General features: G+C 60.4%; 9 protein-coding genes and 8 non-coding genes across 17 annotated transcripts; 11 read left to right on the top strand and 6 right to left on the bottom strand.

Moving 5' to 3' along the window:
• Positions 1-763: 763 nt before the first annotated feature.
• Positions 764-3503, bottom strand: A1Q1_03426 (DNA-(apurinic or apyrimidinic site) lyase; the record flags this gene model as incomplete). The annotated part of the gene is made up of 5 exons (XM_014323224.1): positions 764-1393; positions 2021-2272; positions 2337-2484; positions 2634-2914; positions 3009-3503. The coding sequence occupies 5 exons, from the start codon at positions 3501-3503 to the stop codon at positions 764-766; spliced, it is 1806 nt and encodes a 601-aa protein (XP_014178699.1).
• Positions 3504-3737: 234 nt separating this feature from the next.
• A1Q1_03425 (uncharacterized protein) lies at positions 3738-5674 on the top strand (the record flags this gene model as incomplete). The annotated part of the gene is made up of 5 exons (XM_014323223.1): positions 3738-3818; positions 3856-4589; positions 4638-4832; positions 4881-5209; positions 5283-5674. The coding sequence occupies 5 exons, from the start codon at positions 3738-3740 to the stop codon at positions 5672-5674; spliced, it is 1731 nt and encodes a 576-aa protein (XP_014178698.1).
• A 106-nt stretch (positions 5675-5780) lies between these two features.
• A1Q1_03424 (galactinol synthase) lies at positions 5781-6988 on the bottom strand (the record flags this gene model as incomplete). Its single annotated transcript, XM_014323222.1, has 4 exons — positions 5781-6009; positions 6060-6389; positions 6446-6672; positions 6731-6988. The coding sequence occupies 4 exons, from the start codon at positions 6986-6988 to the stop codon at positions 5781-5783; spliced, it is 1044 nt and encodes a 347-aa protein (XP_014178697.1).
• Positions 6989-7352: 364 nt separating this feature from the next.
• On the bottom strand, positions 7353-9577 carry A1Q1_03423 (uncharacterized protein; the record flags this gene model as incomplete). The annotated part of the gene is made up of 2 exons (XM_014323221.1): positions 7353-8190; positions 8259-9577. 2 exons carry the CDS (start codon positions 9575-9577, stop codon positions 7353-7355), a joined length of 2157 nt encoding a protein of 718 aa, XP_014178696.1.
• Positions 9578-12740: 3163 nt separating this feature from the next.
• A1Q1_03422 (uncharacterized protein) lies at positions 12741-14244 on the bottom strand (the record flags this gene model as incomplete). The annotated part of the gene is made up of 2 exons (XM_014323220.1): positions 12741-13656; positions 13751-14244. 2 exons carry the CDS (start codon positions 14242-14244, stop codon positions 12741-12743), a joined length of 1410 nt encoding a protein of 469 aa, XP_014178695.1.
• A 974-nt stretch (positions 14245-15218) lies between these two features.
• On the top strand, positions 15219-15310 carry A1Q1_t285. The gene has a single exon. It is a non-coding gene; the product is annotated as a tRNA-Thr (tRNA).
• A 321-nt stretch (positions 15311-15631) lies between these two features.
• On the top strand, positions 15632-15899 carry A1Q1_03421 (uncharacterized protein; the record flags this gene model as incomplete). The annotated part of the gene is made up of 2 exons (XM_014323219.1): positions 15632-15825; positions 15869-15899. The coding sequence occupies 2 exons, from the start codon at positions 15632-15634 to the stop codon at positions 15897-15899; spliced, it is 225 nt and encodes a 74-aa protein (XP_014178694.1).
• A 229-nt stretch (positions 15900-16128) lies between these two features.
• On the top strand, positions 16129-16764 carry A1Q1_03420 (uncharacterized protein; the record flags this gene model as incomplete). The annotated part of the gene is made up of 1 exon (XM_014323218.1): positions 16129-16764. The coding sequence occupies one exon, from the start codon at positions 16129-16131 to the stop codon at positions 16762-16764; it is 636 nt and encodes a 211-aa protein (XP_014178693.1).
• A 90-nt stretch (positions 16765-16854) lies between these two features.
• Positions 16855-16964, top strand: A1Q1_t286. Its single transcript has one exon. It is a non-coding gene; the product is annotated as a tRNA-Thr (tRNA).
• A 420-nt stretch (positions 16965-17384) lies between these two features.
• Positions 17385-17995, top strand: A1Q1_03419 (uncharacterized protein; the record flags this gene model as incomplete). Its single annotated transcript, XM_014323217.1, has 2 exons — positions 17385-17574; positions 17709-17995. The coding sequence occupies 2 exons, from the start codon at positions 17385-17387 to the stop codon at positions 17993-17995; spliced, it is 477 nt and encodes a 158-aa protein (XP_014178692.1).
• Positions 17996-18115: 120 nt separating this feature from the next.
• A1Q1_03418 (uncharacterized protein) lies at positions 18116-19597 on the bottom strand (the record flags this gene model as incomplete). The annotated part of the gene is made up of 2 exons (XM_014323216.1): positions 18116-18405; positions 18460-19597. The coding sequence occupies 2 exons, from the start codon at positions 19595-19597 to the stop codon at positions 18116-18118; spliced, it is 1428 nt and encodes a 475-aa protein (XP_014178691.1).
• A 419-nt stretch (positions 19598-20016) lies between these two features.
• On the bottom strand, positions 20017-20102 carry A1Q1_t256. The gene has a single exon. It is a non-coding gene; the product is annotated as a tRNA-Asp (tRNA).
• A 548-nt stretch (positions 20103-20650) lies between these two features.
• A1Q1_t287 lies at positions 20651-20757 on the top strand. The gene has a single exon. It is a non-coding gene; the product is annotated as a tRNA-Arg (tRNA).
• Positions 20758-21206: 449 nt separating this feature from the next.
• Positions 21207-21289, top strand: A1Q1_t288. The gene has a single exon. It is a non-coding gene; the product is annotated as a tRNA-Arg (tRNA).
• Positions 21290-21726: 437 nt separating this feature from the next.
• A1Q1_t289 lies at positions 21727-21831 on the top strand. The gene has a single exon. It is a non-coding gene; the product is annotated as a tRNA-Arg (tRNA).
• A 548-nt stretch (positions 21832-22379) lies between these two features.
• Positions 22380-22490, top strand: A1Q1_t290. Its single transcript has one exon. It is a non-coding gene; the product is annotated as a tRNA-Arg (tRNA).
• A 558-nt stretch (positions 22491-23048) lies between these two features.
• A1Q1_t291 lies at positions 23049-23131 on the top strand. The gene has a single exon. It is a non-coding gene; the product is annotated as a tRNA-Arg (tRNA).
• Positions 23132-27539: the final 4408 nt, after the last annotated feature.

The following is a 27539-nucleotide window of genomic DNA, read 5'->3' as shown; positions in this document are numbered from 1 at the left end:
AATCAGCCTCCGTTCTCGCACGGGTCCAGGGGCAGATACGCGACGCCAAGCCCTGGTGCAGCCCCGCGCTGGCTCGGAAGAGGAATGGCGAGACTCGGGTGGCCCGGACACCGTCCTTTGATGCTCTGGCCGTGCACGCGCACGGTGACTCGTTGTCAAGCACAAGCGCCAATGCAAGCGGCGGGGGTAAGAAGATGCCCGGGCGATGCTAGATCTAGGGCAGATGGGAAGTTGGGGGCGCGCAGGAGAGCAAAGTTCGGAATGCCTGCCCGAGCCTGCTGAGCTGCTGCCGAGTCTACTATAAGAACCGGCGCCAGTGTCGTCTTGGTCTTGTCCCAGCTTTACACTACGACACAGCAAAACGACACAGCCTCCTCTAGACTCTGCGCTCCCCACTAACAATCCGGTTCGCTCATCTACCTCATTCGAAAAGCCCAGTGTCCAAACGTCCTTCAGCCACCCCTCACTTCCTATCTCAACCCTTCCCGACACAACAGACGTACAGCAACAACAATGGACCACTCGGGACACGACATGGGCAGCATGAGCGCCGCCGTCAGCGCATCCATGACAGGCATGGCTGGCATGGGCCACGCCTCGGCGACGGGCAGCGCTATGGCGTCGGCGAGCACGGCGGCGGCATCAGGAGGACACTCGATGGGGGGTATGGGCGGCATGGGCGGGAACGCCTGTAAGAGTGAGTACTGTGCCGGGCCCATCAGCCATCATAAACTCTTCAACCTCATCTTGCTTCGTCACATCGTCAACGCTCCCTCGCTTCGCCCGTCGCTAACAAGAAGTCTCGATGCTCTGGAACTGGAACACGATCGACTCGTGCTTCCTCGCCAAGTCGTGGCACGTCACCTCCAAAGGCATGTTTGCCGGCAGTGTGCTTGGCGTCTTCTTCCTCTGCATGGCGATTGAGGCGTGGCGACGCTTGGCGCGCGAGTTTGACCGCCGCGTCGCTGCGCAGGCTGCTATCCGACGAGAGAAGAAGGATCTGAAAGGCCTCGGAAGCAGCGGAGGCATCAGGGCGAATTACATCCATCATGTTGTCAGGAGTCTCCTGTACGGCGTGCAGTTTGCGGCTGCTTTCTTGGTGTAAGTGTTTCACGAGTTGGGTGGTACAGGTGGGACCGTCGGTGAGGAGATGAGAGGAGGCGGCGCCACTGCAATCTGTCAGACGATCTGTCTGGCCTGTGTGAACGGTAGCTGCCACTTCTTCTGTCACCTCGGTCCCTCTTCTCACTTTCCGTTGTTTGCTATCCCCTTCGCGATCCACTTCCAGTTGCTCACATCCAGAATGCTCCTCGGCATGTACTACAACGGCTTCATCCTCATCGCCATCTTCCTCGGCCACACGTTCGGATACCTCCTTTTTGGACGGGATACGCTTGTCCCGGAACAGCTCGTCGAGTCAGGGTGCTGCTGCTGAGCCGGGTACTGCAGACCGAGCGAAGGGATGACTGGCTGAAGTGCGAAGGGCCATTATCCTTGGCGCCCCCGGCAGAAAACCACCGCTCGCCGGGATCATGGACAAAATGTGGACTATAGGACATTGTTGATAGGATGATCACCGCTCTGAAGTTAAGTTCTTGGGTAGTATAATCTGCAGTGTAATGAAGATGTCTTGCCACTCCACAACTCACTCCATGGGCGGGCTGCTGCGTCTAAGGTCAGAGGAGCGTGTGAGGGGAACGGTGTGATCGACGAGGACGGTCGCACGAGTGTCAATTGACAGCGGGCAAACTCAAATGGTCTCCCAGAACTGGTTAGAAATGGCGCAGGTTGAGGCGGAGGTCTCACGATAGTCGATCGAGATCACGCAACCGGCGCTTGCGGCGTGAGCCCTCTGTCAGCGAGTAATTCAGCGCCGGAGCAACATTGCCTGATCTCTGGTCAGTCTTCAGGGTTGGCCGTCGAAGAGCTTTCTCCCCTGAGTCTCCGCTACTGGTACAACCTGCATGCTCTCTTAGCTCTACTCCTGTCCCTCCTTCACCGTCACACTCTCCTCCTTCACCTCCATGAGAGTCTCCTCAGTCTGAGGGTCCACTACCGTCTCCGTCTTCACTTCCGTCTTCACCTCCTCGCCGACCTCGGGTCCCGGCTCGACCTTGGTCTCCTCCTCGTACGCAATCTCGACCTTGGGCTCGCCAAAGTCGTAAATGACCTCTTTGCGCTTGCTCCCGTCCACCTTTGTCCGGGACGGACACAGCTTCTCCTTGGCCAGGAGACAGATGTCGCATCGTGGCCCGATAGGGAGGCAGATGACCTGTTGTTAGCTCACGTGGGGGGCTCAGGTAGCTCATTCCTCGCAGAGTACACAAAGCTCCCACTCGTAGAAAGTAGTACAAAGTAGAAGGCAGGGGGACAGTGCACTCGCTCTTCTCTTGACCCTCACCTGTCCAAACCCAACCAGCAACGGGTTGATCGGCCGATGCAGCGGCGGCGGCAGCCACGACTCGAGGTTGACGCGCGTCTCCTCTGGTGTCTTGGTCGGCGGTTTATGCCACTTCAGCCGGTTCGTAATCCTGTGAACATGCACATCGACGCCGATGCCCGCGTTACTGCTGTCAGCTTAACTCTTCCACCTTTCCAGCTGAACTAGTCTGTTCACCCGCCCAACCACTCACATGTTCCACGCCGCTTGCAGCGCGAGGAAGCCCATCTTCGGCCCGACGCCCTTCAGCGTGCACAGTTCCTCGATGGACTGGGGCACATCCCCGTCCCACTTCTCCAATAGAGCCCGCGCGGCGTCCTGGATGTATTCCGTCTTGCGGCGCCAGAAACCGACCTTGTTGATTGCCTCGGAAACGGTCTTCTCGTCCGCTGCGGCCAGCGTCTCGGCCGTCAGCCCACCAGGGAGTGCTAGGTGCAGATTCGTCACTGCGGCAGAGGTCACGGCATCCTTCGTCTGCGACGAGAGCATGAGCGAGATTAGGATGTGGAATCGAAGTGTCTGGGATTAGCTCTGCAAGGCAAATGACCAGCTGTAGGGGGTGACTCACCTTTGGGTCCAAGTTCTCCATCGTCGCCGGCCGTTCGCAGCCCATCGTATCCACCGGCGCACTTATTCCTGCGCGCATCCGCTCAATGAGCTGGTACTGTTCATACCATTTCGCCGGTTCCGGATGGGCCTTCTCCCGCTTCGCCATCGGCATCTTGGGCGTGCCAGACTTGCTCTTTGGTGCGGATTTCGCCTTCCTCGGGGTCGACGGCCCTGCCTCGTCCTTGACCTCACCCTTGACTTCATTCAACGGCTCGTCCAGATCCGTCAACACCTCATCTTCCGACTCTGGCTCCCCCTTAGCTGGTTCCACCCTGGCGCGCTTCCTAGGCGACTCCCTGCCCTTGTAGGCGTACTGGGCGAGATTCAGACGAGCCGCCGAGCGCGTGCTCCGTCGTCGGGGCGGTGACTCGGGCTCCTCGACATCGGGCTTTGCGTCCGTCGTGATCAAGGACACGCGCGAGTTGAGCGCCGAGCGTGTCGTCCGCAGCGTCATTGTGAGTCGGGCGAGAATGTTGGCTGGTGCAGGTGATGCGCAAGCGCGAGTTACGCCCCACCAGCGAATCGGCGCTGGGCGATAACGCGATCGGTGTGAGCGCGTACGGTGAGCACTGGGTGGCGTCTGATTTTCCCACGGTCGTTTCAGAAAAGTTGAGCCACCCACCCAAAGACACCCACTCACGAGACAACAAATCTGGCGTCATCTCTGCAACCCATCACCCACCACAACATGAGCTCGCCGTTCAACCTCCTTACGACGGGGGCGCGTTTCGACCGGTCGCGCTTCTCAAACGACTTTGACCTCTTCACTGTGAGCTGCTCATTACTGCGCCGTAGCTAACTGGCAGAAGAAGAAGGCCAAGAAGGACAAAGGCAAGGGCAAGGCGAAGGATGTGCTGCCGTCGTCGCTGAACTTCTTCGGCGACTCGAAGGCTGCGCCGGAAGAATCCGACTCGGGCTCTGAAAGCGATGCCTCCTCTTCGTCTTCCTCGTCTGCCGCCTCCATCCCCGAGCCGCCGAAACAGAAGATCACCCTTACTGGCCCCGAACCGCTGCCCGCCTCGCTCGGCACCGACCTCGAGTCGCTCTTCGAGAAGGACGACACGCTGAAGAAGCCGATGCTGCGCAACCTCGCCTCCACTAACATCCGGTCCCTGTGGGGTGTGCAGTGTGCCGTCGCCGGATCCCTGCTCGACGGCCAGGACACGATGTGCGTTGCCCCGACGGGTTCCGGAAAGACACTTGCGTACCTCCTTCCTCTTCTCGTCGCTCTCAAGACGCCGAGTAGGAAGATGGACGACAAGGACAAGGGTGTTCGCTCGCTTATTGTCGTGCCGACGCACGACCTCGCCGTTCAGATCCATCAGGTCCTCTCCGCCATTTTGCCGCCGAAGTGGCGTGCGCTCGTCCTTTCCAAGGCGACGCAAAAGGCTGTGTGCGAGTCCGCCCCGGGACCCAAGTTCGGCAAGATCGAGTCGGACGACGATGACGAGGAAGAGGAGGAGCGGGAAGGCAACCTCGGTATCGACTTCCTGATTGCCACGCCGGAGAGGCTGCACCACCTCCTCGATGAGGGACTTGTGTCGCTTGCCAAGTGAGTTGGACTAGCACTGCTGTAACTGATGTGCAGGACGCGCTACCTCGTGCTCGATGAATGTGACCGTCTCCTCTCGGCCGACTTCAAGCCGCAGGTCGTCCCCATCGTCGACGCGTGCACGGGCGACGTGCAAAAGTGTCTCCTGTCGGCCACGATGCCGGCTGGTGCCGAGGAGCTGGCGCGCGCGTGGCTGAAGGACGCGGGTGTGCGAGTCGTCGTGGGTCTTAAGTGAGTTGCTATCAGCTGTTCTCTTGTCCATACATAGCTGACATGCAGGGATTCAGCGGTCACGACAGTGGACCAATCACTCCTCTACACTGGAAGCGAGCAGGGCAAGCTCCTCGCGCTCCGAAACCTGATCGCGGAGGGCGGATTGCCGTACCCGTCGCTCATCTTCGTCCAGAGCGTTGAGCGTGCTGACGAGCTCGCGCGCCAGCTCGTTCTCGATGGCGTGCGCGCTGAGGCCGTGCACGGCGGCAAGTCCAAGACGCGGCGTGACCAGGCCATCGCCGACTTCCGTACGGGTGCGGCGTGGGTGCTCGTCGTGACCGAGGTGCTTGCGCGTGGTATGGACTTCCGTGGCGTCAAGGTTGTGGTGAACTATGGTGAGTTCTGCTCAACGCCTCTATAATTGAGGAGCCAGCTATAAAATGCTCGCGGGTAGAAGCTGACGTCCAGATTTCCCGCAAACCGTTCCCTCGTACATTCACCGTATCGGCCGTACGGGCCGTGCTGGCCGTCCCGGAAAGGCGATCACGTTCTTCTCGACCGAGGACGGTCCCTACCTCCGCACGATCGCGAATGTGCTCCGCGCTTCCGGCTGTGCTGTCCCCGAGTACATGCTACAGATGCCCAAGGCGAGCAAGAATCTCAAGCGCAAGCTCGCCAAGGCGCCTGTTAAGCGCAAGGCTGTTGGCGGTGGTGGCAGGGACCTCATCAAGGAGGCGGGCAAGAAGAAGAAGCAGATGATCGAGGCGAGCAAGCGAAGAAAGGAGGCTGCCGCTAAGGGCAAGGGCGAGAAGGAGGGCAAGGGAGGGAAGAAGGCGGAGAAGATGGACGAGAGCGACTAGACTTAGACTTTGGACCCAATGTATCCTGTACTCTTGCACCGGTGCTCCGGCCATGATGTGCATCTACAGTCTACTATGCTAACCCACCGATCCGCTCGACGACAGACTACTCCTTCACCCACTGCTCGACGAGCGGTCGGTCGTCGCCTAGTCGTCCCTTCACATCGTCCCACACTAGCCACCACCAAGAGTGCAGTCCGTCGTAGTTCTGCAAGCTCTCTTGCGGCTTAGCACTCTTCACGGCTTGAACGAGTGCTTTCGGAAGCTCAATGTCACTGCTCTCGACTGTCGGGTAGTCATAGCCCTGCGGCCGCTTGCTCCACGGTTTGTCCAGACTGATGTCAGCTCATCGCACCGTACCTAGCTCTCCCACACACACACTCACATGTAGTGCAACAACCGGACCTCGCTGTCCTCCCAGAGATTCTTGTGCGCCGCCCTCAGCGTCTTGAGCGCATTGCACCACCATGGGAGCACCTTCCACTTCCCTTTGAATACTTCGGCGAGAACGTCCTGGTCCGGGAACTGCGCTGACGCAACTGCATCGCTGTCGAGATGGGCCGCGAGCGAGTCCATGAGCTCCTTCGACGGTCGGAGCACCACCACTCCGCTATTCAGAAGGTGCGCTGTCCGGGGACTGTCTTTCGTCGGCTGCGGAACGTTGTCAAGTGTCGTTGGTCTGGGTTGATGGGACAGTGAACAGTTCTCTGGAATCCTGCCGTCAGCTCGTCCTAACCGCAACGGCTGTCGTCCCTCGTCGGAGTGACTCACCAGTCCTTAGGGTAATGCGCAAATTGGAACGGATTGCACGTGCACGCGGGACTGGCGCCGATCCAGTCCTCCCCCAGGGGCATGGTGAACAGCTCGTCCATGCCGCGGAGCATGATCGTGTCCGCGTCGACGAGAATGAGACGCTCATACCCCTCGACGCCGAAGACGGCGAGCTTCGTCCACGTGTCTGCGAAGCGCTCGAAGGCGGCCTCGTTTTTCACCCGCGGCTGCAGCGGTTCGATCTCGTGTACCGTGAGGCCGTGCCGTCTCAGCAGGTCGACGTACTCCTGTCCGAGTGAGGAGGTCGCGAGCACCACGAGGGGGTACTTCGACACAACGGAGAGCGTGCGGTGCAGCACAAGCAGGCCTGGACGTTAGCACGAGTGGGAGAATCAGCTGGGAAGCATACCTGGCACGTAGCTCGGGCGCGTGACGAGAGCAGCCCACGCCTTCTTCCCTTCTGAAATGGACATGCTGAGCGTGAAAGAAGTGAGAGATGAAGGAAGGGGAGGAAGGCTCGAGGGAAAATAGCGATGAGATCATGATGGTGATCGCGTCGGAACCGGGGATTGCCGATCGCCGGCTACTACTCTCCGCTCACCGTTCATAGGCCAGGGTCCGATGGCGACACCACGGCCAATTCGCTCTTCAGCAGATATCTTCAAGCTGCTCCGTGCACAGTTCTTCAAGCAAAGAAACCGTCTCGCATGGCTGACGAACGGTGAGCTGACGGGATTCACAGCCCCTGGTGCCACGACAGTTTGGCCTTCGACATCGCTCGACCTTCACCCCCCCACAACAAACGAGGGCAACGAGCACGCCCACAAGATAGCATACTGATACAAAAACCTAACCCAGTGTCCTAGATACTAAAGGAATGACTATAACATTTTCGTCCTCATACAAATCAGTTGGTGTGTCGGTGTGCCGAGTTCTCGCGGACCTGCAGCCGATGCGCGCGAGGATCCTGGCTCCTCGCTCTCTGGGCACGAGGTCTCTCACTCCAAGCGGGGTTGTACAACGGAGGGTCCATCAGGTCCTCCTCTGTCACGGAGCCTGCGTCCGTGGCCCGAGGTACGTCCTGCCAAGGTGCAGGGCCAGACTGGCCGCTCGGCACGCCGACCGCGCTGAGCGGTACGCTGACCGTGGACAGAGTGGAGAGAGTGCGTAAAGTGTCCCCTTGCGCTTGCAGACCCCAGGGGACCGAGGAGTTGGGCGTGTCGTCGGTCCGACCGGAGCCACAGCTGGAGTTGCTCTTCGGCTGGCTGTGGCCTGTGTCGCGCGTCTCCCTAGTGTCTCTCCTGTCGCTGCGCTCCCTTCCGTGGCGGGCAGCGTCTGTCCTTTCCGTCTTCTCCGTGCCATGGGTGCCCCTAGTGTGGTGTGACCCCTTGGAGCTCTTGCTCTTTTGACTTCCCCGGGTGACCAGGGGCCATGGTACACCGCCCCTCTTCTTGATACTAGCCTTGCGCTCCAACTTCGCTCCCCCAATCGGCGCACCGCCGGTAGCAGTGACTGTGTTCGCGCCGACGTCGCTGCCGCTGTTCACAGCCAAGGCACTCTCGCTGCGCAGGCTGCCAGTCCCCCACGGCTCGTACGGCTCGTAGGGGTAGGAGTGCTGCGAGTTCGAGTGCGAGTGTCGCGGGAGAGGCTCGTATGCACCGCCGTACCCGTGTGGAGTGTACGAGTTCGACTTGATCGTGGCTGCTTGAGGCGCCGTCGGGCCAGAGGCATGCCGTGTGACCGGGCTGCCAAAGTAGGAGGTGACGTGGGAGTGGGATCTGAGGTCAGCGCTGCAACCACAAGGGTAACTCACTCTTCCCGCCTCCGTCGCCGGCGCATGCAGCACCACAGCAGCAGAATAAGGAGCAGGAGACCAACAACTCCACCAACAACGCCACCGGCGATAGCACCCGCGTTGCTCTTTTTCTTCTTGGGTGCCGAGTCGGTGCCGGTCTCAGCATCGCTGGACTTGTCACCCTTGCCGACACCGTCCTTGCCCGTCGCATTCTTTGCGTTTGGGTCCGGGTACTCTCCATCGCCCAGACCAGAGTAGAACGTGATGCTGTTGATGCCCACGGCCGACTTCTCATCCAGCAAACTCGGGAACAGGGTCAGATTGTACTGCACCCGCGGGTCAAGGGAGCGGAACCACACGAGCTGGTCCTTGCCGTACGCCGTGTCCTTCGTGCTGACCGTCTGCGGCGCGTACCCGTCAATTTTGACATCTTCCTTAATCTGGAGCTCGCCGAAGGTCGGTCCCCGCGTTGCGTTCACACCGATCCAACTGCTGTTCGGAGGCACGACGACGTGCAGAGAGGCGCCCTTTGGCGCCACGGCGAAAGTAGGTCCGTCGAGCTTGAACACGCCCCAGTCGCCCTGCCCCGTGACGCTGAAAGCGTACTCGTACGAGAGCGTCCAGTTGGCCGCCGTAGCTCCTGGCGCGGCAGTACCGTTCTCAAACCGAAGAGCGCCGCCGCGTGTGTCGAACATGTAGTTGCTGAGCAGCGGCCAGGTCGTGACTTTCGCGTCGGCGATGGTTTCGCTGCTCACGTCAGCTTCAGGCACAGCTATCGAGACGCACCCTTGTGACATGATTCCTGTCGTCACGACAACGCGCTCAATCGTCGGCTTCGCCTCGGGGTCGAGTGGCTGTCCGCCAATCCCCTCGAGCATAACCTCGACGTTGCCATACTCTCCCTGCGGTGTGCGTTTGAAGAACTCTAGATTCTCAATCTTGGCAAACATCCCCTCCTCGTCTGAGGCAAGCACGCCGACCTCACTCTCATCCCCTGCGTATCTGAACTTGACCTGAGAGACACCGTCGGGCTTTCCGTAGACGTACGCGGCGGTCACGCCCCCCGGCAGCCTTAGCGTCGGATATGGCGCCGTTCCATTCCGGATCAGCCCCGGCTGCCCGATACCTGGCGTGCCCGGCTCGACGGCGGTTCCGTTGTTGAGATTGCTGTAAGTCGTTGACCACGACTGAGGGCCTACGGCCACAGAAGTGTCCGCGATCGCGAGGGTGACGTTGAACTCGGCATTGGGTGTCGGAATGTGCTCCTCCGCCTTCACCCCGAAGTGTGCCCCGACGGAGAGTGCCAGCGCCAGCACCAGATGTCGGAGGCGCCGCATCGTATCGCTGGATACCGATAGCGGTGTCGGAGGTGGTGTGGATGTGGTGACCTCGAGTGATGTGAGGATGAGTCGGATGCCAACATGACCCACACGTCGTGTGGGACTGAGAGTGACGTCCAACGTCCAGAGTGGGAAGAAGTGGGAAGTGGACGGAACGTCGGAGCGGGCCAAAAGAGTTGCACTCGAAACATGACAAGCTCAGCTGGTATGACGGAACGCGGTCTAGAAGTGCAAGCACTCTGTGTCACCTTAGCTTCGATGCGCTCGACGAAGCACTCGCGCAGCGCGAACTGCCGCGGGCTTCAGCGATGAGAACTGTCTCGGTTCCCGGCGAACCTTATGCGCAGGCTCTGTACCTTGTTGCGCTTGTTGTCAGTTTGCGTTCGGCCCACTACTCTGGCAGTTCAGCGGACAGGCCGACAGGCCAGCCAATATCTTCTGTGACGGACAAGCAGAGCGTGCCTGGGTAAGATATGAAACGGCACTGAAACTCGTGACTTGGGCGTTCCGCCCTGGCTTTGCTTCAGGACCCCTGGGGTAACAGGGGCTTTCGAGGACGGCACAGAATAAGCTGCGCTCTGCAAACCTTCTTGTGACTTTGAGAAGGACCGGAAGGACCGGAATGGGAGAGAAAAGGCTGCAAAGCATCATGCAGTGCTTTGCAGAAGAAGACCTTGGAAACAAGTTGGCACGGGACCTGGGCGTGGGACCGGTCATGGGTTCAATGATGAGTGTCACAAGACTGACGCGGAGACAGGAGGCCGCGGCTGCCAGGCTGCAGAGTCTGGGGTCTGCACACCTCCGTTCATGAAGTCGAAAGCACAAATGAGGAAGCTACGAGTAGGCCGAGCACGGAGGGAGGGGTATCAGCTGGGCCTGGTGTCTCAGTACGGAGACCGCTGGGTCTCACTACTGAGAGCCGTTCCCCCGCCCAGCGCACTTGATGATGCCAAAGGCACCCCGCATGAGCGTCGTACTCACCGACCGCGGGACGCAAGTTATGCCTACTTCGCCTGCCCTTTCAGGTCAATCCCTAATTGCACGCAATCTGCTCGACCCGGAATGCGATGCATGCGGGTTGTACGGGCACCGAGCCGCTTGCTGGAACAGGGACCGCCGAGGGGGCTCAGCACCGGTTGCAGGCGGAGGTACGAGCAGATAGCGAGTACTCCGCCAATTGAGAGTGAGTTGACAGAGAGTACGCATGCAGAAGGCACCAGCGGTCCAGCGGTCCGTCGACCAGCCTGGCAGTGGGCCAGGCGTCGTACATGCCATTACCTGGTCCGAGCATGTTCCCGATCAGCGGGAATGGCTCGAGCGAGGGTAGGTGGTACCCAAACATATTGGCTAGGTCGCTACGCAGTTGTACATTACTTCGGCTGGCCGCGGGTGCACGCTGTGCCGGCATTACAAGCCGCACTGCTAGGGTATGGAAATTCTCTTCCACCCTCTGTCGTACTTGAGGAGTTCGACGTTGCTTGCCCCGGTGTTGAGCAGCATGCTGGTATATAGGGGGTCCGGCAGGCGGGTCAAGTCGCACGCTTTTCTTGTACAAGTGCATACATACAAACAGTCTAGTCTTGAGAGTCTGAATTGTCGATCCCGTCGGCAGTCGCATGCGGCCTGATCCATCAGCTATCTGGGCGCAATCGAGGCCATTCGATATCCGCGGCTCCCACTCACTAGCCAGTGGCCATCCCGCCTGCAATTCGTGTCCAGGTATTGCCACAGGCTGGACTGTCAGCTACTTGGATCAGCTTCCAGTTGCCCCGCTGGCCGTAGCCCCTGACTCACTACAAGATCACTCCGGCAGCTCCGTTGCAGCTACGAGCGGTTCCGGTCTGCCGTCAGCTTGTCCGTGCACCCACCAGCTAGAAACGCACCGCAAACTGAATACAATCTTTTTGCGGACCACGGCGACGACCTCATAGTGCCTCGCCCGCTCCCTCGGCGGCCTGTTCGCCCTTCTCCTCTTCCTCTCCCTCTCCCTCCTCTCCTCTTCCCTTTCCTGGCGCGCTTCCTCGTCCTCCTCGTCATCATCTTCTCCAGGTCGGCGAGGGAAGCCCCATGCATCCATGCCCCGCACCGGCGAGCTGAGGTCGGACGAGTACTCTGGCCCCTGACTCGAGGGCGCCGGCGATGATGACGGTGGCAAGTCCCGCGGGCCACGTTTCGACGTCTCCATCTCGGGGAACAGGGGCGGGTCGGCTTCCTCCTCCTCGGCTGCAGTTGAAGAGTGGAGTTTCGCCTTCTTCGGCGCGATCGGCGAGGAGGTCAGAGCTTCGTGTTCAGCCTCACGCTCTGCGTCACTCTCCTCGTCTGCGGCGTCGCCTTCTATGTTCGCTTCTGTCGAGACTGCCCGCCGGATCACGGCGTACGGGCGCGGCAGTGTCGCCATCTTGCCGTGTAGGAGGTGGTGCTGGCCGATATGCAGAGTGGGGCGGTCCTGTCGTCAGCTCGCATTCGTCACGGTAGCCTTGAGAGCCCGGAATCTCTCCGCTTGAAACCCATCACTTGAAGATGAGATACCAGAGATATGAGGGAGGCATACTCACTGGTCGATCCAGACCAAGCACCCCGATAACGCTGTTGGCCCTATCTCCCTCGACCTCGATCTTGCCCTGGAGCTCGATGAGGACGAGGTCACCACCGATCTTGGCCAGAGGTCCGGTGGGGTTGGACGTGAAGTGCTTTGGCTCGAGGGGCAGGTGGATACGCATGGTGCTAGGCGTTGTTGTCGTTTTAGCAATGAACCAGCCGAAAGTCAAGAGCCTAGACGCGTCGCGTGAAGACCACCCTGAGATCGTGATGCGCGGAATGGCACAGCTCTCCGTTGTGTCATTTACGTAAGCAAAACGAGCTCCTGTGTAATAGTGCTTCTGTGACATGCGAAGAATGCGTACATCTCACTCTGCGGTCAACGACCGCATACATCTTTCGGGCGTGGATATGCTCGCATGTCCTGACTTCAGAACTGACTCGAGACAGGCTGGCTGCCGGAACAGCCACGGCACCCCGGCGTACCTCGCTCACTGACCTCTGCCTTGTCTTCCTGCTGATCTGAACAATGCGGACCTGTAATCGCATATCGTGTCGTATCGTAAAATATCATATCTAATGTCTTAGTGGCTTGCCTCGGCAGCCTCTTCGCACTCATCCCTCACGCCTTCTTCACCGCTAGCGCCTCTACAGCTGAAGCACTTGGGACAGCTGTCGAACTCGCGGGAGCGCTGCCTCCCTGCCAAGCGGGGTTGTACTCTGGCGGGTCGAGTGTCTCACTCTCAGGACTTGGGGCCGCGCCGCCGTCGATGGCCCTTGCTCGAGTACGAGGCGTCAGAGGCTCGGCTGCAGGCGGCGGCACCAACTTGCCCTTCTCGTCGAAACCGTAGCCCGAGGGCGTATGCGACGCGCTGAAAGGCACAACGGGCGCGTCGTCGATCTCGAGCTTGGGCATGCGCTCCCGCGTCTCCCTCCTCTGCTTCCGGCGGCGAAGGAGGATCCACGCCAGTGCTCCGAGGAGAGCCACACCGACGACACCACCCACAACGCCGCCGACAATGGCGCCGATGTTTGTCTTCTTCCCTCCGTTATCACCCCCAGCTTCCCCATCGTCGCTCGAAGTGTCGTTGTTATCGGAGACTGGGCCGTCGATCGCAGCCCCGCCGTAGAACGTGACGCTGTTCAGCGCAATCCGTGAGCTGGGGCGGTCCGAGTCGCTAATGGCCGCGATTGAGATGTTGTACTGCACCCTGGGGTCGAGGGATCGGAACCACAGCATTTCGTCAGGGACATAGTGCGACTCGTACGTCGTGGGAGTCTCGGCGAAGTATCCCTCAATGGTAGGTTTCGATGTGATGGAGACCTTGCCGAAGTCCGGTCCGCGGGTCACGTTCAAAGCGACCCAGGACGTATTCACCGGCACGGGGACGACAACGTAGGCGCTCAGTCCTGCTGCGGGAGAGATCGCGCCGTTCACTCGTTGAGAAAGGGATCGCAACGTTTCGTCCCCCAATGCGCCGGCGTAGGTCAGAGTCGTGTTCCACTTGCCGGTGGTCTCGCGCCAGGTGAAGCGAGGGCTGAGCTCGTCGTTCTCGACAAAGCGCCAGGTCGTGACGTTCACGTCGTCAAGCGACTTGCTGTCTGTCAGCATGTCCGTAGGTCGGCACTCACGCATCGGTCTCGATACCCGTCGTGACGACGACCCGCTCCACGCTCGGTGAATCGGCCTCAAAGTACATCCACAGCGGGGCAAAGCTGCCCTCGAAGGGCTTGAACATCTCGAGCTCCGCATGCCCGATCAGGCCTTTGTTGGTTCCCTGTGCTGTATTCTGGGGCTGCGAGCCGGCGAACTGGAACTGGATCTTGTTTTGATTCATGCTCCCCGCGTACCCTAGGTCGCCCCAGATGTATACTGCTTTGGCGGCCGCAACGAGCGAGAGGTCCGGGTCCGTGTTGAACGCGACAAGGCGCGCAGAGCCCTCCGCAAGCGTATCGTTCCCTTTGCCTTGAACGTTGTCGTAGGTTGTTGTCCACTTTGACCATTTGCCCCTGTTGTTCAATGTCGAGAGCGGGATGGAGACATTGAAATCGAGCGTCGGGTTGGGCATACCAGCCAACGCCGAGGGGAAGAGTGCCGCCCAGAGCATCGGCACGAGCGCCAGCATGTCGGGTAATCTGGTCGGCCGTTAAACAGAAGTATGAGTGCAAAGTCGACATCGCATCGCTGTTGTTGTTATTTAGCAGCCTTCCGAGCTCGTTCTCACAGCACAAAGGCTGAGCCGTTGCTGGCAGGATGTGGTGACCTCAGGCCCGGCGGCGGCAAGTGCGCAAGCGCAGGACCTCAAAGCGCGGATCATCTGACCCCCGTCGTGCCCGGAAAGAGGTGCTCCCGAGGTGCTTGAATGGCGTAAGGCTTCTGCTCTTGTCCCGGGACCGATACACACCAAAGAAACACAGCTGCCTTCGTGCCTGGAGCGATACGGCAGCCCACCAAGCACAAAAGGCTTGGCACTCCCAGATCGGCCTGCCCACGAACGTGACTGCTTTGTTCCATCGCTCGGGCCCGCAACGCCTCCGACGCCTCCGCCGCTTGCGGCCGTCTCACCGAGCTGCCTCCATACAACTGTCTGGCGCTAGCCGAGACACGCCGAGAGCGCCGAGGAGAGCCCGTGATACGCCAGTGTCAGTGAGAGTTCCTCCCAGAGACACGACAAGCTGTCGAGGGGACAGAATTCGCACGTCACCTGAATTGCGGGCAAGCAACGGAGACCGCAATCCGGAACCGAAACCTTGCTCGAGGGGAGGGGCCAACGCATGAGTGCTGCTTGATCCGTAGCACCGCTTACCCTGGCATCCGTGTCTCCAGTGATCTCGACAGCAAGGTTGAGTGCGGCGCCGCCACCGCTGTATCTTGCGTATGTCTTAAGACATACTGCGCCGTGTGAGACAGTAAGTCAGCGATGCAGCATGCGTGTTGCCTTTGACATCTCTTGCCCGTCATTCCTCGGGCCTGTTACCGAAGCCCGGGTTCCCGGTTCGCGGTCAGCGGTGTCGTCGTCACTGCCTGCCGAACCCTCGGAGTTCCGTCGCCCTCGCGGGCGCGGCGCCGAGTGCTGCGCCCGGTCAGTCCCACGTGTCCGCCTTCTTAGTTCAGTGGCTAGAATTTTCCACTAGTAGTGTCTCTCGAGATTTGCTATGGAACGGTCACCCGTTCGATTCGGGTAGAAGGCAACATAGAGTCGGATAGCTCCTTTTTCGAAAAGAGGAGGGAGTGACCCGCGTTTTTGCTGTCTCCTTGAAGACGATAGGCTGCCAAAGTGGAGGGAAGATCGCAGCCTGGCCCACTCCCAGTCCGTGGCAGGCACTGTGGCGAGCAATCACATCGCCACGTCCAAGCGACTCTGTTCAATCGCCGCGGCTCATCGTCTAGGGCGGGGCCACTTATGATCTACCACGGCTATCACGGCTATCATGGCTCTCGCTGGCTTTTTGCTCACAGCTCACAAGTCTCAAGCGAGTAACTGTTGCTGTTTATCGTTCACTTACATCAGCATGTCCTCCTCTGAGGTCAGAAGCCCTCCATCAAGGACCATGACCAAGCACTCTGCCCCATACGACGACCAGCACCTGCGCCTTCTGAACAAGGGCACCTTCGGAGAGGTGTACCACCGCCCGAACCACTCAACCGTATACAAGCAGGTCTTTGACGCTTACGGCGACAGCAATCTCCTCGCCGAGTTCAACCAGTAGGTCACCCAGATCACACATTGGCTGACAGCAGATACGCAGAACTGCACTCCGCCATTGGAGAACCATCTGAGTCTGGCGCTTTCTGGACTCCGAAACCGTATGCGTATTGGCGTCCGACAGCAAACGAAGTTATTGGTCCTAGCACTCGCTGCACATCAGTAACTTGCCACCCGGATTCTTCGTCCGAGTGGTCCAGCTTCACCCGCCCGACCTTCTCTTTCGACCTGATACCCTCGGCACCTCCCGCCATCGTTGAGACGTACATTTCTCACTTCGTTGCTCCCGACGCACGTGCCACGATGCCACCCCTGCGCCTCTTCCGCCTCTACTTCGGGCGAGGGAACCTGCCGGCGCAGACAGTGGCTTTCCCTCAGGATCTGTTTTCTGACCCGCCACTAGATCTCCGGCGGTACAACAAGATTCGAGACGTTCTCGGAGACGACAGTCTGCCGCCTTGCACAGACGTCGCCAGAGGCATGGGTAGGCTGCTCGCCACCCTCCACTGGCAGGTCGGTGTCAACGCTCGCGATGCTGAACTCGTGGTTGGCAGCCTCCGTGGGCAGTCGCACTGCTATGTTCTCGACTTTAACCAGTCACAGCGCTGGCTACCGCCTTACCCCATGAGTCAGATTGATACCCTCACTCCAACTGGCCAGTACGCGAACGACGACCTCTCTACCGGCGCTCGAAGATTAGCGACGCTCATCGCAGGACAGGAGCTGTACTATCCCCGCCCACACCAGGAGGAGGTTTATGCTCCGTTCAAGGAAGGCTACCTCAACCACCTGAGCAGCATCCTCGAAGGCGTTTGCAAAACGCAGATGGCCAAAGATCGGGTCTCAAATGCCGCCGTCGTATTCTTTCAAGAGTTCGAAGAGATCGACGAGCGGAAGGAGAAACGCAGAGCCAGACTGAGGAAGTCTCCTTCGTCGTAGTTCTTAACGGCATGCTACGGCGTGGTACTTCTCTCCGTTCGTCAGCGGCACCCACAGATACCACAAGACCGGGGACGGACATCGTGTCCGGCCTTCTTAGTTCAGTGGCTAGAATTTTCCACTAGTAGTTCGACCACGGCTCCTCAAGAGCAGTGATCATTGCTATGGAACGGTCACCCGTTCGATTCGGGTAGAAGGCAGCGCAGTACGGCGTCTCGAGCAAGCAAGAGCTTGGGTAGTCGCTTTTTGGAGCAGCGGGACAGGTGCGAAGCGTGTACGGAGGCGGAAGCGGAGGATCCTGAGTGGCTCGCCGTGGGAGGGCTTGCGGCCCCTGGCCCGATGCCCCGCGGGGTTCAAGGATGTTGCAGGACCGACGCAGTGAGCTTTTCAGCACACTAGGAGAGCGTAACCCCACCTGATGCATGCATAGAACAACCCCTGCAGCATCTGTAACGGGGAGAGGCAGTCTGCAGGCTGCAGTCGATCGCCTCACTCACCTCCAAGTTTACGTAATGATGACAACTCGGCAAGTCGGATACCTCCACTCCGAGTTGAGTCGGCTTCGACCGTCGATGTCCTCCGCTTGCTTACTCGCTCTGCCCATCACCGCTCACCGCGACATGCTCACCGCCCTTACGCGCACTGCTGCTTCCCGCTCTCTCGCCCGCTCGCTGCACACGACCCCCGCTCGCACCATGCCCCTCTACGTCTGCTACTGCCCCGACTACCCCGACAACCTCCAGACGAGGCTCAAGGCCCGCGAGGCCCACCTTGCTGCCGCGACTGAGGACAAGAAGACCGGTGCTTCTGGTGAGTCGGAGGCTCGAGTCCGGGCGTGTTGTAGCCCGCTACTTCACCAACTCGTGCCTGGTGGGCCTCGTGCTCCGCGCCAACACTGCCGCAGGCATGAACTTGCCTCAGGAAGACAAGCGCCGGCCACATAGAGTCGAGAGACGAAGCTTGGGTATGCTCCGGAATGCAGCTGACACCAGTTTTCGGCCGCGCGTTTTTGGACGACAAGCGCTCGACGCATACCGAGAAGCAGCCGCACGAGGACCAGCTCTCGGGCATGGACGGCAGCGTCATGATCCTGCGCCAGCCGACGATCGAGGCGGCCTGGGACCGCATCAAGGCCGACGAGTACTGGAAGCAGGGCGTGTGGGACAAGGAGAAGGTCGTTGTGCGCGAGATTATTGGCGCGCCCGTTGACGAGACGATCAAGATCCAGTAAGCCCACAGAGGTGGTGGCCCACTATCCGGAGGGAGGGGAAATGGAAGGCAGGGAAAGTGAATGGAAGAAGGGATACAAGGTCATCAATATGCATGTCTAAAGCAGATTGGGCGTCTAGATCTAGGTCGGTTTCGAGCGTACGGTCACACCGCGCTCCCAGGGGACGATTTCCGATACCAGTCCCGCCAGGCCGTAGATGTCTGCCTGGCCCCATGGCCGTCCACAGCACTCGCAATCCATCCCCTTGCTGGCGTCGGTATACGAGATCTTGGCACGTATGGCGGCGAGCAGAGCGTCATCGACCCCCTCACGCTGGGCCAGGAACTGCGCAAGACCCATCTCCACATCCTCCTTGATCACATACGCGGCCTCGGCCCAGCCGACCCCATTGCCTGCGTCCCACCACATGCCTGGATGTCAGTATATCGCCCATGGCGGTTACTCCCTGCAATGCCTGAACTTACCACTGTCATCCGCTCCCTCCCTCTCCTGGAGGTACAGCCCCCCTTCAACATTGACGGCCTCCCATTTCGTCCGCTCAAGCGTCTCATTATGTCGTTCCCGACTCCCACTGGGGAACTTGCCCTTCACAGCAAGGGCGATCTGCCATGGCCGTATGCTCCAGTCCGGACCGGGGAGGAGCGTCGCCTCGTGTCCCCAGAGAAGCTTGAACTTCTCCTTCTCCTTGCCCTTTCCTCCTCCCTCGATCTCATCCAGACTCGGGCGTTCTTCGTCCGTACTCCGTCTTCGAGCTGGACTGGCGTACCCGCCTGGCGTATCGTCACTCCTTGGCGTGACTGCTCCACTGTTACTCCTGGAGCCGACCCCGACAACACCTGCGTTCCCAGCTGCGAGAGCAGCCTGCGTTCTCTCTCGGAGCAGGCGGGCTTCCATGGCCTGTTGAGCCAGTACCTCGCGCAGACTCTTGTACTCTGCGTCGACGACGTGCGGCGCAAACTCGTACCGATTCGTACAGTCGAGAGCGGGCGGGACCTGGAACAGGACATTGTGGAAGGTCGCCGTCTGAAGGGGCCAGCGCTCGCCCAGTGCGTCGAGCCGCTTACACATGGCGTACTGTCCCTGTGTCGCGAGCTCCTGGTGTCGCTTCCAGTCGTCCGAGGGGCAGAGGCGGAAAGAAGCGCAGAAGAGCGTCGGACTGCTGTGTCGCGCGAGCAACTCGAGGAGTAGAGGAAGGGGACAGACGAGGTCGGTCATGTACGAAGATGGGACCCACTTCCTCAGCTGGTCCAGAGCTACTGGACCCATACTAAGCGAGGAAATGCGGGGAAACACCAAGACGCCCGCGTTCAGTTGTCGGTGCAGCGGATTCAGCGCCGAGTCGTCTGGGAGCCAGGAGACCGCCAGATGCTTGACATGCCGAAGACATCTCAATCTTCGCTCCTTGGTCTCATCGTCAGCACTCAGGTCGAGCGCGGCCAGCGACTTGGGCGTGATTTCGAACCGGGCATAGAGCACGTCGTGCACTGCGTCGAACGCCCCGTGCGATGCGAGCGCGAGCGAGGCCAAGGTCCCCTGAGAGCCCGCGTCGAGGAGCTCCTCGCCCACACGCCGGATAATGTCGAAGGGGATCGGGTCCACCATCGGTGCGGAGTAGAGTAGAGGGATGGGTGGTGCTGAAATTCGAAGGCGATCGGAAGAATGACGACGGTGGTCGGCATGTGACTAGGCACGGAGCTCCACGGCCTACTGGGCTCGGCAATCTAGCGATAAACGGTGTTGTCGGAAGTTCATCTCTGTTCCGCATCGTCTTGGATCTCCTCACACGAACTTGCTTACTTGCTCTGCATAGTTTCCAGAAGCATCACGCTTGGAAGGTATCATACCCTTCAGGCCGAAGCAGGACTCCACCAGTGGGTTCGGTGGAACCGGCCCGAGCTCACCTCCACCCCACCGATCTATCGTCAACTCTCCACCAAGATCGTCCACCCTTCCGCCATGCTTCCGTCCATCCGTTCAAGCCACAAAACATCCAAAAGAGTGTGCTTCTCAGCATCCTCGTGCTTCCCGTCGGGGAATCGAACTCCGATCTCCCGCGGTCAAGTTACGTAATGACAAGCGAGCATACTAGCCGTTATACGAACGGGAATGGGCACATTTGCCTTGGATCGGGGGCGCAGGCGTCCGGCGGCGCCGCTGAGGCATCGGGTTGCGGGAGACGAGGAGATCGATAGCAGGAGAGCGAGCAGAAAGGGAGCTTGGGGCTCGACAGTCTCTCAAGAAGCAGGTCTACCTAGCGGAGATATCGGCGTCGAGGGAGTGCATGAGGAGGGGGCCGCACTAATCATCTGCCTGCGGTGTCGAGCCCCGCCCTTACGCAGAGAAACGCCCCAACCTGCGCCCACACAGCACACGCGCTACGCTGCACAACATACTGTGCACGATGGAGGGACGCAGGTGAGACACGGAACCAAACAACAGCAGACCACGACGCACAAGCTTCCACACCATCGTGCTTCTCATTTTCCACGACATCAACCCTTCCACTCGTCCATCTTCGACCACCACTCACCTGTCCCTTCGTTTTTGTTTCTCGTATCTTCGCCACCCACTCGACTCCATCCTCCGGATGACCCTGAGGCGCCCTCGCACCGCCGCCTACGCCCCCGCCTTCCCCCTTCTCCGATGGCAATCATCGGTCGCGTGGCCCAATGGCAAGGCGTCTGACTACGATCTCCGACTCCGAGCTCAGCTCGGGGACGCGAGTAATCAGGAGATTGCGGGTTCGATCCCCGTCGTGACCTTTTGCCGCTGCTGCATGCGGCGGAGTGCTTTTGGAAGACTCAGAAGTGGAGGAAGAAGAAAGGGGATTCGGTGGTGGAGTTTTCGGGAGGATCGGGGATGCCACTGGCAGCCACGGAACAGCCTGTACACTACTTGGACACATGGATTGCGGAGAGGTACGAGGACGACGCCCACCCTTTAAGTGAGCTCGGTAGCAACCGCTTCTAGCTGGCTTCCAGACTTCGGCAGTCCTGGCGTACACCCGTTCCCTTAGACACTCACCCGACTTCCACAGCGTCTCTGCAATCCTCAGCCGCAACCTCAACACTCGGCATGCTGTTTCACTGCTACTCATTCGACACTGCACGCCGCCGCTCACGACAGATGCCATTCCCTCTATATGTCCGGCACGCGGCGCTCGCACCCGCGCCGAGCCCGCCGCCTGGCCCCACTCCGTCCCATCAGCATCGGTCGCGTGGCCCAATGGCAAGGCGTCTGACTACGATTCATCGGATGATCAGGAGATTGCGGGTTCGATCCCCGTCGTGACCTTTTGCGTGTGCGCGAGAGCGTGTATGCTTTTGGCTATGATGTAGAAGGGCTGAACTGGGAGATGCGACGGTAAAGAGCGAGGTTCAACAGTCTGGGGTGAGTGCCACATCGGTATGGTGGAGGTGGAAGTGAAATGCTACCTTGAAGGTGCGGGTCCGCGTCTGTGCGTCGAGTCTCTGAGTTTGGTTGTGTCATTCATAAGGCTGTGAGACACTAGGCAGACTACTTAAGAGTCGTGGTGTGAGGTCATTGACGGCTGTTCCTCATTTGCAGGCCCTTTTTCCAGTTCGCATCGCCGCTTTCCTCAACGTCCGCCACCGCCTCAGCTCTTATCCTTGTTCTCTTGTGAGCTGACTGCAGAGACGCATACGTCGTCTACCGTAGGCTCGCACCCGCGCCGGCGCCGGCGTCTCGCGCCCAGGGAAGGCGTTCACATCGGTCGCGTGGCCCAATGGCAAGGCGTCTGACTACGACTCAGCAACGAGGTCATCTCGGGGCAGGAGTACATCAGGAGATTGCGGGTTCGATCCCCGTCGTGACCTTTTGCATGTCTTCGGACGTGCTGTGGAGCTTTTAGAGTTGACTTGGGGCCAGGAGGAAGGGTGGAGCTGGTGGGGAAGCGGGGTGGTTGGAAGTGCCACTGGAGGAGGACGTGTGGAGCTGGTGGGGAAGCGGGGTGGTTGGAAGTGCCACTGGAGGAGGACGTGTGGTGAAGGTGAGGGCACTGGCTTCACTGTTTGGGCTTCCAGCCTTTTTCGGGAATACGCGCCTAAACTGCTCCTCAGTCAAGTCGTGATCCGGGTTGATCGAGAAAGGGTCTCAAGACAGGAGTTAACACACGAGGTGTAGTTCGACTGCCCCTGGGACGGCATCGGCCTGTCGCAGCTTGTTGTAACGCCTCATCTGCAGGAAGACAGGGACGACCTCAACGTGGTCGCCGTCTGCTGAGACTCTGACATCGTATCCTGACGCACTTCCATGCTCGAACGAGCGTTTTATCGCGGAAATTACGGGAACAGAATTCGGGCACTTTCGCTCAAAATTTCCGCTGGGCCGAACACACTTTGGCAAGGCGAAGAAGCTCTCAACCGGTCGCGTGGCCCAATGGCAAGGCGTCTGACTACGACTTCCGGATCTTCGCAGTTCATCGCGGAGTTCCGAGGTAATCAGGAGATTGCGGGTTCGATCCCCGTCGTGACCTTTTGCATGTCCGCGGACGTGCGATGGAGCTTTTGGAGCTGACTCGGGAAGAAGAGAAAGGGAGGGCTGGTGGAAGAAGCCGCATCATATGATGTGCCACAAGTGGAGGCTGAGTGGTGGGGATTGGGCACTGGCCGCGCTAAGCGCAGGGCTCCCAGCATTTGTTGAGAAGACAGGCTCATACTGACCCTCTTTCAGGTCGTGAATTCGCGGCTTTATCGAGAATGAACCCTCAAGACAGGGCTAGCGGCCTAGGGGACATGGCGTATGGACCTCCTTCGGCCGGTCGCACGCTATTGTATCGCTCGACTGACAGCAAGACGCGGTCTATCTCAGTACTGATACCGTCTATTGAGAGTGTGAGACGTAACCGAACACATCGGATGTCCAAACAAGCTCTTCAATAGGCAGAATTTGTGGGAAGGAGATAAGAGACCTTCGCTCGGGATTCTGCCCGACCAGACATAACCCGCCATCTCAGCGGTTGTGTGGGCGTTAGCCTTTCAGGCTAGAGTGTACAGTTTTCAGATTCCAAACCATGCATAAACAGTTTCCAACAGGTCGCGTGGCCCAATGGCAAGGCGTCTGACTACGATTTTCGGAGTTATCAGGAGATTGCGGGTTCGATCCCCGTCGTGACCTTTTTGCGCCTCTCATGCTCTCTATGCCCTTTTGGTCCGGTTCAGGAGGCCTGGGAGGCTTGAGAGGCTTATCGGAGGCGTGATAGAGCTCGAGTGCAGATGGAGTGGTCGCCAGTGCGGGCATTTCAGCATCAAGGGGCAACGACGGTAGCGTGGCACCCGCCGTGGTCCGTTCGGCGAAGTGGGTGAAGGAGAGCTCCCCACCATCTAGAATGCATGCAGAGTCCTTTGATTCTTCCTACAGACGTGTAACCTCTTCTGGTTCGCAAATGCAGGTTGTTGTATCTAGTTCTACTCCCGTTCTCTCATAGGTACACTTTCAAATGCCATTCACACATGCCACACTCCTCACCGCTCGAGCCTCCTGCCGCACTCAAAACTCGTGCTCGTACATACTCCTTCCCTGGCCCGCATAAGAGTGCGCATCATCATACACCGGATCCCTCGCGGGCCCGAGCATGTCGTCATACTGCCTCGCGTAGCGCTCGAGCTCGGCCTCCGAGTATCCCGCCGGAATGCCGCCGGGGTGTCCCGTCGTCGGCGTCGCGGCCCCGGGGGGCAGGTATCCGCTAAAGTTGCTGCTGGTGCTGCTGTGTCGCACATGGCGTGGGGGCAGGGGCGGGGACTGGGGGTGGATTGGCGGCGCAGCCCCGGGCGGGAGGGCGTGCACCTGTCCCGGCGAGGCGGGGACTGTGGAGCGGGCACTGCGCTGCGACGACGCACTCATTATGCTGAGGCGCTTATCGGGCCCACCGCTTGCTCGGCGGGTGCTATAGCCGCCCGCATTGCGGTCGGGGAACGAGGGGCCGGAGGGGCCGGCCCGGTCGCCCAGACTCAGGCTCGAGGCGTAGCTCCCACTACGCTCGCGATGGGGGCGAGGCGCGTCGAAGGCGCTCCGGCCCGAGTCTCGCCCAGAGTCAAAGGACATGACGCTCGCGCGACGCGCGGCGATGGCGTCCTTCCGCGCCGTGTTCAGGAGGTGCACCCACTCTGCCTTGGCCGATGTGCTCGGCGCCTTGAGCCGGACCGTGTTCTTGGGATTGCCGGGGATCAGGGCGAAAATCGTCTCAGGACCCGTGGCGATCGAGAGGTCGAAGAGGGACATGGGCTGTGTGTCAGCTTACCTGTGGGGTGAGAATAGCTTTTGCGAGCACCTCGCTGGGTTCGTGCGCGCCCGTCGCGATTGCTGTGCTCGCTCCGCTCGCGACTTACCATGCGGTACAGTCTCTCATCCTCAATGAGAATCACGATATCGTTGCAGAGCACCATCTGCAGACGGCGCCCGCTCTTGGCCTTGGACACGGACCCCTCTTTCAGCAACTTGCGCGGACCCTGGTAGGCCGTGGGGGCAGTGAGGTCGATGCGCCCCTCGCCGCCGACCCAGAGCTGCTCCGAGAGCGTGCGCAGGCGGTCCGTCGCCTCGGCCTCGCGCACGCGCTCGTTGATGCGCGTCACCATGTCTTGCGCAATGCCCAATGCCACCTCGAGCTGGGCCTGGTCCTGGTCTGCCTGCGTGTAGTTCAGCACCTGCCGCAGGAGCAGAGGGTAGCGCGTCACGCGCTGCACTGCAACGTTAGCTGGACGCGCGAAATCTCAAAGCTATGCGAAAGTCAATGTAGACTCACTCGGCTCAAGGAGGAAACTGCTGATGTCGAGCCCTCGGACGGCCGGCTCGCCATTGCGTATCTCGACGAGCTTGGCGTCGAGTTCGGGCCTCTGCCGTCTGAGCTGCACAAGGAGCTGGCGCGCATTCTCCTGATTCAGGCAGTAGGGGATGTACACGTCGAGATCCTTCAGGTTCTCGACAAGGATATCAGCAATACTGTCAATATACAGCCGGCACTCCTTCTGCCTCTCCTCGAGCAGGGAGAGCAGGCGCGAGTTGAACATCATGATGTCCTCGATGTTGGCGAAGATGACGCCGAGGCTCTGCTCGTCCAGCACGGCTATGAGGCGCGCGTACCAAACTCCGACGAGGAGTTGGACGTCCGCGACGTAGCTCGCCTCCGTCGCTATCAGCTCGAAGAGGGCTTCTTGCCGCTTGCGCTCTTGCGGCGGCATGGTCTCGAGCACGGAAGCGTCGACGAGCGACGACCATGTCTGTCCGAAACCCGAGCTGGAGTCGTCCTCTGCCTCGTCTGGAGAAGCCGACTTTGGCCCACTGATAGGACCGCTGATGGGTCCGCTGATCGGCGCACTGGATACCGGGCGCGAAATGACCGGCGCAGGCCTGGCGGGCTGGTGCACGCTTCCCGTAATCCGGCTGATGAAGCCGGAGAAGCGCTGCGTCGCGCTGGGCGCCGGCGCAGCGGGGGTGGGCAGCGTGACCTCCGTGTGCACCTTGGGCGTCGCCGTAGGCCGCGGGGCGGGCTTGCTCTTCGCCTCGGCGAGGAAGGCCTCGTACCGCGCATACGCATCTTCGACCTCGATCGGTTCCTCTGCCTGAGCTTCGGTCCCGACGGGCGTACTTGACCCCGTCCCTTGGTCGTGCGTGTGCAGAGCGCTCGGCTTGTGCGCCCTGCTCGGGACGGCGGGGGCCTGTTTCCGCCGCTGGGGGACGCCGGGCGGCTCTCGCCTGATCTTGAGACCTGCTTTGGCGAGCTGCTTCTCCCGGGCCGCTTCGCGGCGCGCACGCTCCTCTTCTTTCCGCTTATCCACATCCGCGTCAGCCGAGGGGTCTGGATCGGCGTCGGACTCCGACTCATCGTCGGACCAGAAAGACAGAACACTGTCTGCCTCCGAGTCGGCCTCGTCGACGTCGTCCATCACGAAAATGCTGGATGAGCGGGAGCGGTTCGTGCGCACTGAGGCGGGGTAGGAGGCGTCGCCGCCGTTAGTGGGCACCGCGAGCGGCGCAGCGAGCTGGGAGGGAGGGGCGCCGTTCCCAATCTCATTCCTCACGTCGTCCTCAGCCTTGGTAGGTGAATCACTCAGGGGAGGCTCACGCCCGTCAGCTCGGTCCTCACCTCGCCCCTGTTGGGCGTCCGTGTTCGTGTCAACGGCCTTAGATCCTGCAGGTCCAGTCGGGGGCTCCACGACGACGACGGGCTGTGTAGCGTTTGTGGACTCCCTTTCCTTGTCTGTGTTGTACGTCGTAATGGTCCGTTGGTATGAATTCGTTGCATTGGGAGAGAACAGAGAGAACAGAAAGAATGGGAAAGATCATAAATATAATGTTTTAGCCTGTGATCACGGGAGTGTAAGAGAGAGTCTCAAAGAAAAACAGAGCCCGAGGGGCCAAGCCTACTCACCTATGAGCTCCACGTACGCCGCGGGCACGAGCAGCGCGCGGTCACCCCGCTCCACCTTCCACCAGTCCGCGTCCGCGTCGTCGATGACAGTAAACTCGTCGCCAGCGTTGAGCGACAGCTCCTCCGGCCCATTTGCGGGGTAGTCGTACAGCGCCCGGCCGGGCTTCTCGGTGAACTCGGCGACGTAGCTGCTCGGCACCCACCCGGCCTGGCCAGAGGGCAGCGTGCCGTACCACCACTGTCCATCAGGGTCACGCGCCGGGTTCGCGAGCATGATCGTGTTCTCCTCGAAGGGCACGTCGCCGTCAAACGAGCTCTGGTACGTGTACAGCGTGCGCACACGCAGCGAGCGGCTCAGGTCAATGTCGTCCATGCTGGGGCCGTCGGAGACAGGACCCTGGGCGGGAGACTGGGCAGCGGGGAACGAGCCACCGACGGGGGTCGCAAAGTTCTCCTCCTCGTTCTGCTCCTCAGTCGGAGGGAGCGTGACGGTCTCGCCGTACGACTGCGCCGGGTTCGAGGCGTCAGCAGCGAGTCCGGCGTACCAGTCGGTCGACTGGCGGTGGTCGTGGCGGGGAACAAAGTCGTCCTCGGCGGGAGGAGCAGGGGGAGGAGCGATAGGGGCAGAAGGAGGGGAAGGAGGAGGAACAGGGACAGAGGTGATGTGGTCCGGGACGTCGTTGCCGCCAATGACGGCTCCAGTGACGGCGGGGCCACTGCGGTCGACCGTCTCAGTCTTGCGCAGCTTGGCACCGCCCTGGATCGACGACAGAAGCGCAGACATGCCGCCACCGGTGGGAGCTCCACCGCCAAGCTTCTGCAGCGCGGCAGGGGGAGGAGCCTTGGGCACAGGAGGCACCCCGTCGGTCGAACCCGAGCGCGAGGGGCCGCCGGTGGGGGCCGCCGGTGATGTTACCGAAGAGAGCCGAGGCGAGGCCGGCACGCTTGTCGCGAGAGTAGTCGAACTCGTCGTCGCTGCTGTCCGAGTCGTCCTGCTCCTTCTCCTGGATAACATCCCAGTCGTCGTCGGGGGGCGGGGCCGAGTTAACACGCGCCGGGGCAAACGACGGCTGGGGAGGCGGGGGAGGAGGGGCGGGAGCCGGAGGCGGCGACGGCTCACGAGCAACAGGCTCCGGAGTCTTCGGCGCAGGAGGTGCA

The sequence above is a fragment of the Trichosporon asahii genome (assembly GCF_000293215.1).
Source record: "Trichosporon asahii var. asahii CBS 2479 unplaced genomic scaffold scaffold00056, whole genome shotgun sequence".
Lineage (NCBI taxonomy): Eukaryota > Fungi > Basidiomycota > Tremellomycetes > Trichosporonales > Trichosporonaceae > Trichosporon > Trichosporon asahii.
This window is presented reverse-complemented; position numbering and strand designations above follow the sequence as displayed.